Source organism: Columba livia, chromosome 15 (genome assembly GCF_036013475.1).
Source record: "Columba livia isolate bColLiv1 breed racing homer chromosome 15, bColLiv1.pat.W.v2, whole genome shotgun sequence".
Taxonomy (NCBI): domain Eukaryota; kingdom Metazoa; phylum Chordata; class Aves; order Columbiformes; family Columbidae; genus Columba; species Columba livia.
The window spans coordinates 9350748-9364090 of record NC_088616.1 but is presented as its reverse complement, the minus strand read 5'-3'; the positions used below and the strand labels follow the sequence as shown (position 1 = coordinate 9364090).

Genomic DNA, 13343 nt, shown 5'->3' with positions numbered 1-13343 from the left:
CCTTAGAACCAGAGGCAGGCTTTGTGTATTGTGCATTTGTTTTTCTGAGGTTTAATATACAAAATGTCTAAAAGGTTTGTGAATGGCAGGTCTCTTAGCAGCTGGTACTAATAAAGGGAGAATAGCTATGTGGAGGAAAGCAGCAGGATCCGATCAGAGCACACGGGCTTTGGAGGGCAAGGAGAAGTGGAAGCTCCAGGCACCTACAGAACTTGAAGGAAATGTCACTCAGATAAAGGTAAGACAGGAAAGAGTATTGCATGTTAGTAGGACATCACAAACATGAGATGACTAGATCATCCTTGTGAAACATGAGTCCTACTTACAAAATTAAAACGTAAGTACTATTAAAGTCAAGAACTCAAACCTTTTGTTAAGATGCTTCCGTAACAAAAGGTCCAGGATATAGGAAATACTGTGTGCCATTAGTATCTCATACATCTGCTAATAAGTTGAGGGAAGAGATAGGGGTGCTTATGTCAGCTCAACCATTCGAGCGTTTTCTAGATAACAGGATATGGAGCGCTGTCCAGAAATAGCACCTTGTTCCCACTGTTTGTTACCGTAAACAAAGGCATTGCCAAACAATTGTCAACAATCACTGTGTTTTTATTTCATGTTGTAAAGTGGTCTTTAGTTGTGGAAACTCTAGATTTTTTTTTTTTTTTTTAATTAATTGGAAATCCTGCATTTCAAAAAATACTTTGTTAAAAGAAGTTAAAAATCGTTACATGTGAAGTCTTTTGGTAATTCCTATAAAAGCCTTTTCCTATATTATTATACCATGAAAAACTCAGGCTAGAAAGCCATATACCATGATGACATCAAAGGGCAGCAATAAGTTCATTTTATTCCTTGCCAACCTATATTTTTCATCCTGATGTGGTGGCTTCAGAAGAGAGGTGGCTGAGAAATGTGCTCTAGCTCATCTGTTGTGCAGCATAGCGTCTAGTTAATTGTAACTAAGCTCCATAAGAAAAAACAAAACACCATTAAAAAAAAGTGTTGGCTGAAACCTGGGGTTTCTTCCAGGAGGAGGGGCAAAGGTTACTTTTGGACCCATTTATTTATGCATGTGATTTAGAACTCGTGGGTTGGGAATTTGAACTACATTGACTGACAGGGCTATCAAAACTGCAGAAAACAATAAGGTAATAAAAAAACCTGTGTATGCAACTAGCTTTTAGAGGTTGCAGCATTATTAAGCCCTTTAAATATGTGATGCTCTCTTGCAGTAGTAAATGTAAGGTGGTGCAATAATATCTTAGGAAAGAGAAGTGGTTTTAATTTAAAAACCAGCTCTTCTACCTATACAAAGGGAGTCTGAGTAGCTGGGTAACAAGCATAGTAGTTTTAATCTGTAATAATTCCTAGTCATTGACTACAGGTGTATTTAGATACTAGGACTTTGTGTATGTATGAAAAGGTTTATTCTGTCCTACCCCTGCCATCTGTCTTGGGACATTGCTGTGACTGTTCAAGATCTTAGATGAAATTATGTGTTGTGCTTTTTAACTTTTCCTATTGTGTGCAGTGGGGGTCCCGAAAAAACCTGTTGGCTGTGAACACCGTCAGCTCCGTGGTGATCCTCAGTGAGCAGGCCATGTCAACTCATTTTCACCAGCAAGTGGCTGTTGTACAGGTGTCTCCCAACCTGTTTAATGTGACCTTCTTCAGCACAGGAGCCACACAGAATCTTCGTGTTGATATGAATGTCAATGGAGTCTTCGCTACTAAGGTTAATTGTTTGTTGTGTTCGTTTTTTTTTCATTTGTTTGCTTGATCGTTTGCCTCATTAGGTGTATTGAGACCAAACTTTCTAAGTCTTTAACATAACCCTGCTTTGTTATTCAATTTATTGTGTAACGGAAGCATTGTTACGACAGCAGCAAGGATGCTGTGATGCAGCTGGTTTTCAGGCAGCACAGTGACTCAGTAATTCTCTGTGTTCTGATTAGAGAACTTTTGGGTTATCACAAGCCTTCCAACTCAGTATACAGAGGAACTAGTGAATGGTGGCTATTGTGTAGAAGGTTTCACTGTGTTATTGCATGAATTCCTGTTATGATTCCAAAAGAAACTGAATGTATATATTCTTTTGCTTTTTTTTTTTAATTGGTTTAGGATGCAATAGTATTCTGGAATGGGAAGCAAGTTATTGTCTTTGAGTGTTCAGGAGATACCTTCAGAAGTGCAGGTAAGACTTAGAACACTGGTCAGAGTTGCAATGGTTCTCTTCATTCATGATACCTGATGGATTGTAATTGGCAGCGCAAAGTGAAAAACATTATTAACACTAATTAGACTTCATATTTGCATTTTGCAGAATAGAAAGATTAGGGTATAAAAATCATCAACCACACCAGAACTCAAATGCCAACTTCTACATCTGCGCTTTATTCACTAAATATGTTGGGATATAAAGTGTCGGTTAACCTCACAGTAGCTGGTATTCCTGTATATGAGTAGCATTGCAGCAACAGAGGTAAAACCAAAGGTGATGTGCATCTGTAGGCATAAAATGAAAATATATATCCTCTTAACCTCTCTTCAGCTACAAACCAATCCTGGAAGTACCTAAATTGGGTTTGAACCCCAGCTGTCAGGAAAATCTGTTCCATAAATTACTGTATACAGAGCTAAGTAAAGTAAATCAGTTGTTTCTGTGATTAATTCTCCCTATATATTTTTGCCTTGAGAAACATGCTATGCAAAATTCCATCAATCCCATCCAAAATCTTGAGGGTTTGACTTTATCTTTTAAGAACTATCAAGTGTTTCCTGAGAAGTGGCTTATCTTGTCTATACTTACTCACTAATTTTATAACTTTCCTGTGCTGAATCAACGTCTTATGACCACTGAGGCCCCAACAGTCTATAACACTCATGAAATTATTTGAGTCACTCTTCCTTTCTGACAGATTCCTTTATCACTCTTCAGTTGTAGTTTAATGAAGGAAGGAATTAAATCTCTTAATGGAACCTTACATTGCACTAGTCTTTTTCTTTCGCTCCTCTTATCAAGTGTTTTCCCTTTTTCTCTCTCTTGTTTTCATGGGCAAAGTGCACAAAACAGCTCTTCTCAGTAGGAGTCTCAGGTTGTAGTGGCAGAATGGAAGAGGCTGCAACAGCAACTGCAAGGAATTTGGGAATCAATAGAGGCTGACATTGAAAAATGGAGTTGGTGCAGCGTAGTGGAAATTGAATGCTTTAAGTTAAAATTCCTTTTTTTTTTCCTTTTAAAAAAATCTGTTTCTTATAATAATGGCCTTATTGTGATTGTTTCAGGCTCTTTTCTTTGTGACTCTCCAGTTCTGTCCATGCATGGAGAAAATTTGTACACGGTTGAGCCGTATCGGGTCCAGGTCCGCACTTGGCAGGTAGGGGTTCATGAAACCACAAAGTGATGAGTATGCCTTACTGTTTTCAAAGACTTATGTTGCAGGTTGAAAGTTAAGTGGATGTTTTGTAGATCTATTAATTCTACCTTTGTCATGAAAAAGGTGTTTTGAGTGTTTCAGCAGAAAGATCTTTGACACTTTGTGTTAAGAAGTCTGCCACTTTTAACTCTACTGCACTGTAACTGAGAAGTATTTATAAAATAGAATTCTGTAGGGGCCACACTTTAAAAGGATCAAAATTGCATGGAGGTTGAATATCTGCATGTGTATTACTGACAGGAAAATGAACATACTGAATATTCTTATAATGAAAAATACACCATGCACTTTCTATGTGTTCTGCAAAATCTTTTGCTTAACCTTTGCAGCCTCTGCCAGTCTGTGAGAACCACAGGGAGAAATCTGATTATCAGAGTTCTGCGATACATAATTTTTTTTAAAGAAATAAATGTGTTCAAGAATGGGTGGGATTTATCACGATAAGGAGTGATTGGATTACTATTTATTTTTGCAGCTGTATATTAAATGACCTTCAGGGATCTTCTGTATCTCTATTAGTTGGAAAAAGTAGTATTATTGAAGAGGAAATGGTTGCAGAAGAATACCTCTAAATTTTGACTTTTTTGGAGGCCACACATCCAATTTTCAACCTGAAACAGAGATTGCATTTGTAGAGACTGCATGTGCATGTGTGCATAGTTTCTCTGATTTTGTGTAACACAGAAGTTCAGCAATTAGTTACTTGGTGAAAAAATAAAGCCTTTCTAGTTAGACTCTGAACACAGAACCCTGATGTTACACGTTTCTTCTCAGGGCACGGTTAAGCAGCTGCTGGTGTTCTCTGAAGCAGAGGGGAATCCGTGCCTCTTGGATGTCTGCGGAAATTTCCTGGCTGTGGGAACTGATTTGGCTCACTTTAAAATCTTTGATCTCTCTCGCAGGTATTAATAAGTTTTAAAAAAATGTCTGTTTATAACTGAACATATATTTTGTGGGAACAGGGGAATCGTTAGCTGCTTTTGATCTGATGGAAAGTGGTGGCCACTTTGAATCTTGAGACAATACACGTAGCCTACGTGAATTGATGGCCTATCCCTAAAGCAAGGAAGAGCCACAGAATTATGAGACAAATCATGGCATGAGTAACAATAATAAATTTTAAGAGAGGATATTGTGAACAATATTTGTGTGTGTTTGAAAGTGGACAGAATTTATGGAAGATCAAGACAAGGATGTCACGTGTTTCTGCTGATAACTTGAACAAGATCTTAATCTCAGAAGAGCTGAAATTAAAAAATGCTAGGTCTTGTATCTCCTCATAAATCAACAAACTTAATTCAGTGAATCCCTGGAGGAAGTGAACCTGGCATTGTGGACATTCTGTTCTTCCTCCTGTTTAGGTTAAGAGAGAAGTTTACTTGACTTTATTCAAACTTTACTGTGTGTTCTCACGCTGACAAATAGCTGCGCCATGAAAAAGATACATGCCTGGTTTGACTTCTAGTTTGGAAATGTATCTGCTAATGACAAATGTAATTCTGACAGTCTGAAAAGCCTCAAGAGTGAAATGGATTCTGTTCTTCCTTACTGTCACCTGGAGAATGCTGAAGTTTAGTTACACACTTAGAAACTTGTTACCTGTGTTGAGGTGGCACAAATTCTGCATCAGACACAATTTGAAGGTTACTGGATTTAGGCAGGTTGTAACTAGCAAAAGTGTTGGTTTATGATGATTGATAGTGGAGAAAAAGTAGCTTAACTCCTGCATGCTATGGTAAATTTTTGTGGCTGGTAGTGAAAATGTCCCTTCTCAAATGACAGTGCAGTGCCCTTTAATTTCAAAGCAAGCATAGTTGGCTTAAAATAAATGAGAGGTCTAAACATGTAACCTGAGAATGTTATTTTTACAGAATCAAAGATTTTTTTTCGTGGGATTGTACTATGGGTCTAAATTACTGTCACTTCTTTTGATTCATGAGATACGTTGTCTTTTTTGCTGAATGATTGCTGTTTTTTTTTTTTTTTATATCAGCAGTAAGATTCTTTTAAAATAATAAAAAACACGGGGGTGGAGAGGGTGGGTGTTGATGATGTGAATGATATGATGATGATGTGAATGGAGCTTATGTACTGAGGGAAAGCCACCAGCAAGATGATATAAATACCACCCCTCCAAATAAATTACTTCTGCTCCACAGCCTGTTTTCCATACAAAGAACTTCTATGCGACAGGCTATATTCAACATTTGTGGTACTGTTCAATTTATGTAGCAATAACAGACCTCTAAATTCAAAATGCTGGTAGGATGTTCTTGCTGTATAACTCTGTTTTGGGAATCTGGTAGGAGCATTGAAGTTTATTCTTGCTGATTCACCGAGGAAAGAGTGTTTCATTAACTTCTTCCTGAAAGAAAGGCAGATTGCAGCAATTCTCTGGAGAGGAAGCTGGAGTCTAGGGCAGTGGTGTCATAAGGTAGAATTAGTTTGTTTATAAAAGTCTGACCCATAATTTGAAAAACATTTTGGCTGATTTGTATTGCCAGTTCCTTGCCGCTATATGATATAAGTTTATTCCTTTCCACAGAGAGGCAAAAGTGCACTGCAACAGCAAGAATTTCTCTGAGCTGTTTCCTGGCCTTGGAGGCATTGCTTCTGTCAAGTGCAATGCTAATGGCAATAAAGTCAGCATCCTCGTTAGCAAGGTGAGGCAAAGCTCTTCACTTACACCCTAGAACCTGACATCAGTTAATAGTGTGAGGTTAAAGAAGATAACTGAAGACATAAGATTGCTTCTCAGAAATAAACCTGCATGTTCTGTGCATTGTGTTGGGTCTTGAAATCTCATGTCCAAGCATGTAAATAAACACTAAAATTAAGGTATGTGCTGAGAACAACAACCTGGAAAATGAAGCAATATTTCAGTTACAAAAGCTACTTCATAGCATTTCAAAGAAATCAAAGGCTAACTTGCTAGAATAGGAGAACAGCAAGAAATTTTCTGATACTTCTTCCAAATAATGTTCTTCTGTGATTACCAGTAAACAAAACAGCGTGAATCAGATTAAATAAATGTACCATCTGCACTTTACCTTTTTTTCTTTTTTGACTGTATGCTTCAGCAACTTTGGTTTGCCTTCTTGTAGGCTGATGGGAACATTGATTCCAAGATCTGTTTCTATGATGTTGAAATGGACAAAGTTACACTCTTTGATTTCAAGGCCAACCAGGAAAATGGTAGAGAGAAGCTTTATTCTGGACAAGGTGTTGACAAGTAAGAAGCTTTTATTTTGATAAGTATAACTTGGGGATTTAAGATAGGAATCTGTCCTGTGAAGACAAGTAACACCTTTATACTGGCATTCTTCTGTCTTTGTGTAGGAGCTTGTACAAATGTCATTATTTTATTTATAAAGAATTAATTTAAACTGGTGCATTGTATGTCAGCCTGCATCCCTGTCTCTTCCAATACGTGTACTAGGGAGTTTCAAATGAAGGTATCAGAAAGCAAGCTCAAAATAAGAAGGAGAAGGTGGTTCTTCAGACAATGTGCAGCTAAGCTAAGGAACCCATTGCCAAAGGAAGTTACAGATGATGAAGGAAGGGTCCATGGGGGTATTGGACAAATTCATACAAGAGAAATGCAGTGAGAGTTACTAGATCTGTGGAAGCCAAATCTGGCTCAAGAGGTGTGTGAGAGGAGGATGACTGGGTGTTTGGGGGGTATGTGTAGGGGTATTATATGACTACAATCAGGATGCTGATCTTAAAATAAAATCTTAAAATAAATCTTGGAAATCTACTTTTCCATGAAGAGGACTTCCACTGAAAAGAGGACATTCTGGAGCCACTCCTAGGAAAAAGGTTAATTTTTAAGTTCAATTCAGAATGTCTTTTTTATGGATTAAAAACTCATGAAATGTCTATTTAGAACTGAAAGCCTTTGTTTTCATGCAAACTGTTCTGTGGCAAATGCATTAGAAATCCTGGTAGCAAGGCAGCAAAATGCAGTGAAGTAGGAATTCTTATGGAAGTACAGTGGAACATCAGGGTACAAATTCCCATCTGGTTTTACAGTAATATTTCTGACTATTTTTCTTGAGAAACAACAGCATTAGAATAGAAGGTGATTTGCTTTTTTAGCAACTATCCAGTAGAGATATTACAAGCAACAAAGGATTTACTCTCCTTATCTCTGAAAAACAGAAGAAACTACCCAGCTTATAAAAAAAACCTAAGGACAGTGCAAATTTGGGACCTTATGTCTTGGTCAATTATGCAAACAGTGTAATAATGTGTAGTGAGAAAGTTTTCAAGTGTAGTATCTTGTGTAGCCCAACAGAGGCCGCCACAAACTAGTAATACTGTTTCACTGATACTTAACTGCTAGATGGTATCAGCGTGAATAATCCATTTATCTGTGCTTTGTTTTAGAGTATCCTGAAATTAGAATAAGTAAACTCACCAGAAAATAATAATAATCTACAGTTCTTCCCCTTCTCTTTCTCTTCCTGAGGCAGAATTTAGATGCTCCCATTTTTTTTTTTTTTTTACACAAATACTGTTTTTAAGTTTGCAAGTAACTTATTTTTAATTCAGTGGCACAGATAGGACACTGTGTATTTCTGATTCACTTTGAATCTCTCCCTTAATTTGCCTTCCAGCCCTACCAGTTCTCCCCACAAGTTCACCCTTTAGTGGTGACAGCAAATAAGAAAAATATTTTAACAATGTCTATGGTTTCTCTCTTTTAAAAAATTTGACACCTATTTATATTCTGTATTTTTTCAGGAGAATCCTCAGCCATTGCTAGAATAGTGTGATCCTGTATGTCTAGAGCTGTAACATGGCCAACACTGAAGCAGGATTTAGGTGCCCAAAGGAGGCAGTGAGATGTTTCTTCTTTAAACTGCTGTCAGAGAGAGGTTTTCCTAAAGCTGCAGGGGTTGCCCTTGTGCTTAACGTGCTACTTCACAGTCTGCAGCTCAGGCACAACACTGGAGAAAGGGACTGAGCGGTGACATATCTGGAGACCGAAGTCCCCAGCTGCAGGGCTGGAGTTTCCCTCAGCACTGAGTTCAGCAGTTCAGAGCATGGATCACGCTGCATGCCCAGGTTTCCTGGCTGAACTCTCAGTAGAGAGAGAGATCTATTGCCTGAGAATATAAACGAATTTCTTTTTTTTTGCCCCATCAGTTTAACCACACTTGTCTAGTTGTGATCTCTTAGGGCCACTGCTTAGCTGGGTTTGAACGTGAGGCATATGTGCTGGAAACTCTCTTTGCTGCTTATCTAAATGGGTGTCGGTGTGCCCAAGCTGTCTTGAACCTGGCTGGGCACTCGCAATGCTGGCAATAAGCACTTTTGGGCAGGTTGTAAAACCCCTAAGAAGCCAGAGCTGAGGTGCAGTCCCCATGTGACAGAACCTACACCTGTAGCGGACTCTAAGGTAGATCATTGCAGTGATGTTTAAGTATTTCTGTAGGACATGTGGTCTCAGTGGAAGCAGATTTTGGGTGCCTATTGGTATTTGTGGCAGTACCATCTTTTTTCCTACCAAAATGCTTTATGTCCTGTAGTCATGATTAACGTATACAGAACAAGCTAAAAGTGGCATTGACATATATAAAGTGTTAGGAGGTAGGAAGATGTATGTGATTAATGTTACAATGCAGAGTTACTGGTATAGATAACTGATCATCATCTGAAAATTATCCCTTGGTTAGTCCTTTATTTACATTCATGAGCTCAATGGGCTGGAATTATTTTGTTTCCTTTCTACATTATTTTCCTTGTCTTTTGGTAGGTCTGTTGTTCAGTATCCAGAGTTGCACAGTCACATCCCTGCTTGCCATTTCTGGGACCAGAGTGAACCAAGACTCTTTGTATGTGAAGCAATTCCTGAACCAGGCCTGCAATCGCCAGACCAGAACAAAAACCAGCCAGAGAGCACAGTATGGTCTTTTTGTTGGTTTTACCTTGCTTTACATGGAGTTCTCCTTTTTCAAGTAATAAATCATTGGTCCTTCGTTAAGCATGTATGAGTAGGTAGTATACATTATCTTGTTCAAAAATGAGTAGTGAAACTATATTTTTGGTGTCTGTGGCTTCAAGCAGCCACTGTACATTAGTTTTCTGGTTTAGTCCTGGCTTGCATACAGTGATGAATATAAAGAGGTGATTTATTTGTGCTAGAATTTTGAGGACGATCATAATGCAAGCTTGTATCTGGATGACTGTTTTTCAGGTGACATTATTAGGTGAATTTATAATCTAGAGGTTTGATACTTATTTTCATTTAAAAAAATGATGCAGGTTTTACTTCTTCAGTCAGCTTTTATCATCAAGAATTAATTTGATAGAATAACAGTGAAGTACACTCTTCCCAAATTATCTTTTATTAATTTTTTTTACATTAGAAAGAATATTTCATTGTTATTGATCAGAAATGATCTAATCAAAGATTTCTTTCATCAGACCAATAATTCTTCCCTGCTTCCCCTGCTGATGTGCTTGTAGTGATCCTTACCATTTTATCTGTATAGAACTGACTGTCCCTCATAAATATTCCATCGATTTGAAACATCAAGATTGATTTAAAGTTTTCTGATTTGCACATCATTTTAGTTAAACCTCTTCCAGTTAGAGACAGAAAACTCATTGTTTCTTTTGTTGGTTGAAATGACCTTAGAAAAATCATGGGAAGATCAATATAGAAAGGTGGAAGGGAATAGGGATGTCTCAAAAGACCTTGCAAAGAGAAGAACACTTCAGCCTAATATTCCTAATGTAAACAAGTAAAAATGTTTGGCTTCTACATAAAGTTAAAAAATTAAAAATATATAAAAGAAGTGCAACTTTTTGGCCCTTATTCAACAGAACTTTTAACTGTATGCTTATCCTGTAAGAAATGAGAAATATGATTAACTTTAGTTGGAAACACATGCGTCATTTTGACTTGACTCAGGTCAATATTTAAGCTGTTACAGAAACTATTTTTAAATGTCTGGTATATTCCCTGGGAACTCAAAGCAGTCAGTGAGTTGCTGAAATTATGATAGAAATAATACAGTATTTAAAAAAGAAGAAATTGTTGAAAACAGTTGAGAGTATTTCTTTGACCTGGGTCCGATCTGTCAGAGGGAGTTGTAGAGCAGCAGTCTGTGGCCGGGGATTTCCCTCCTGATGGTTGGTGAAGTTGGGAGGTCCCTTTGCAGCAGGGACACCGTTTGTAACGTAGGATGGGCTGTTGGCTTCTTACTACGGGGAGGAAGCATGCGGCTCTACCCTCTCCTGCAGGTGTGTGCCTGTGAATGTGTATGGTGTATTATTTTTGAGAGAAGGTTCTGCCAAGTGAATATGGAAAATAAAAACAAAGTGAAAGAAGGATATTGCAGCATAAAATCAAAACAATGGTTTGTTTCCTTTTCCAGATAGATGCTTGGATTATATCATTCTTCAGTACTGAAGAGCACGGCCTGTTGCTTCAGGACAGTTTTCCATTGCCTCCATCCTTCCAGGTGCTTCTAGGCATAGAGGTGCCACATTATTACTTTGCCAAAAAGGTGAGGAAGTCTCTCGCAATTCCTTCCCTTCTCATAACTTCAGGGTTTTCACTGTGTGGGGATAAAATTTAACCAAATTGAGTCTGGGATAATTAGAGCAACTCCAATAACAGTTGCTGTATCGCATGTAGAAATGATGTAAAGATAATTCTAATGTGGGTATTCTGCACTGAATTGGTTTCTCATGGGTACTGCAAACTGTATGCCTAGGAGATAAAGTAATTACCAGCGAACGCAACTAAAAAAAGGAGGTGAAAAATTCACTTTCTGTTTCATGTAGTCACCATGCCTGTTGGAAGTAAGGGGAGGGGGTGTGTGTGTCAACTTTTCGTATACCATAAGAGGGGACATTTCCTGTTGGCTTCTGCAGAAGCAACCCATCTCCTTGTTGGAGTGGATCTTAACCCCCACAGAATAGCCAAGAGAACAGGAATACTCGTCTTGTATTATCACCAAATGCCTGTGTGCTATTAATACAAATACCAGGCATGCATGCTTTAACTTCCTAAACTTGAATACAAATCAAAAATTGTTTGCATCTTAGGTAAATAAAAGCATGCATACTGGAAGAAATGAAACCTATTACTTAGAGATTGGTTTTCTGGTTAAGCTCTGACCTGAGTGTCTCATTGCCTGTTAGGATGATTTGTGCTGCTCCCTTCTTGTAAGGGAAGCTTAACAGACTCTGTTTATTCTACCAAGGCATTTATTTTTGTAAAATCAGTAGGAACTTAATATGAATGAGGCTTCTAATTCTCTACATCTTCTGAATAAGACAGATGACTGAGATTATGTACATCTGATTTCATGTAATTTAGAGGTTGTATTAAACAGGAAGAATCTAGATGTTTTTCTACTTAATATATTTAGATTCAGAGCAGTCTTTTGCAATTTAGCCTCCTTCCAAAAATCTGACTGTTGTCACTTTTCCTGTGCAGATCCAGCTTTTGGAGTTGTGCTCTATTTTACTTTCCCTTTACCCTTAATTTGAAAGGTCAAAGGTGATCTGCTGCATTTTTTTAATCTTTCCTTTATCCCTTCCCCCGATCGTGTCTCATCCTATTTTACTTTGATATTACGTGTCTTTCTTTCTTTTTTTAACTCTGTATGGATAATTGCTGCTATTAGTTGTTTTTTCGGAGGGGATGTGTCTATAGACCTGTAAGTATATGCATTATTTTGCTCCTCTTCCTTCATTCTCTGCTTTTCTCTCTTCTGTTTCAGTTTTCTTCCCTCAGTAGGTTACTCCATCTTAGTGACTAAGTTACTTGTTATATATTAATTCATTTTGGAAACATGATTTAGTATATGAACAGAGTCTGCTTTAAATATAGCAAGTCCAGTTGATGCAACAAGTCTGTTTTGACCAAGTTTCATTCCAGGGTTTCTCCTTATTCATGATAATGTCTTTTCTTCTCTGGTTCCTGAAATTCCCCAAATTGTAGTCAAACACATTTGCATTTTTGATTTATGTCTTTTACTGTATCTAATACTTTCATTGCATAATAATACAATACTAATTTTTATTTGCTTCTGTAAATCTTAATATTTAGTTATCTAACTATAAAATTGGGGCAGAATATATGTGAAATTTGGTGTCCTTCATGACTCAGATGGTCTTCCACTGTGTTTGGCTGCCTTTCAGTGACTGGTGCAAGTATCACTGAAGCTCCAGAACTTCCAGTTTTATGAGGAAGGGTTTGAATCTGAACTTTGCTATTCATAAGCTTCACGTGAAGGCAAAAATAAAATAATTTGGTCGATATAGTTAATTTTCAGAACAGCAGGGTCCTTTTTGAGAAGAGACTAACCTTCGTGAAATGTTTATCCGAAATCTCCAGGAATCTGGGGACTTAATAGTTGCTATTGTAGTAGTAGGAGTAATGCTACTACTACTATAGGCGGCTGCCTCTCCTGTGGTATTTTACCAGTTTCAAACTATTACTGTCGTACTGTGATTGTTCGCTATCATATGCTAATCTCTTCTATGACATTAAGTATTTTGGGGCATTTTCTATGAAGTTCTGAAACATTGCAACTGTTGTCACTATTGATTATGGTCCTGCAGAAATAGAAAATTGGACTGTAGTGGAAATAATGTAGTTAATTACATGTACATAGGAATAAGTTTCAACTTACTTGGTACCTAAATGGTAACATTCTCATTTTAGCTGGGAGAAGCTGAGAAAGGACAAGCAGAGTCTGGCTCAATCAAGGTCTCTCAGATGGCTGCAAGAAGACCCATGAGAGATTTCATTGGATTAGGAGACTGTGACAAGCCCACCCGAGATGCCATGCTGAACTTCAGCTTCTACCTCACCGCCGGAGACATGGATGAGGCGTTCAAATCTATCAAGCTGATAAAAAGGTATTGTATTTG

General features: G+C 37.8%; 1 protein-coding gene across 9 annotated transcripts in view; it reads left to right on the top strand.

The window, feature by feature from the left end:
* The window catches only part of IFT140 (intraflagellar transport 140), a 79681-nt gene that overhangs the window by 13199 nt on the left and 53139 nt on the right, over positions 1-13343 (top strand). For all 9 annotated transcript variants that reach the window (XM_065030533.1, XM_021291797.2, XM_065030534.1 and 6 more), the window contains 10 exons: positions 90-238; positions 1535-1738; positions 2125-2197; positions 3289-3380; positions 4215-4342; positions 5986-6103; positions 6545-6672; positions 9205-9352; positions 10832-10963; positions 13135-13331. In XM_065030533.1, coding sequence (XP_064886605.1) covers positions 90-238; positions 1535-1738; positions 2125-2197; positions 3289-3380; positions 4215-4342; positions 5986-6103; positions 6545-6672; positions 9205-9352; positions 10832-10963; positions 13135-13331 — 1369 coding nt within the window. The remainder of the gene's footprint in view (positions 1-89; positions 239-1534; positions 1739-2124; positions 2198-3288; positions 3381-4214; positions 4343-5985; positions 6104-6544; positions 6673-9204; positions 9353-10831; positions 10964-13134; positions 13332-13343) is intronic.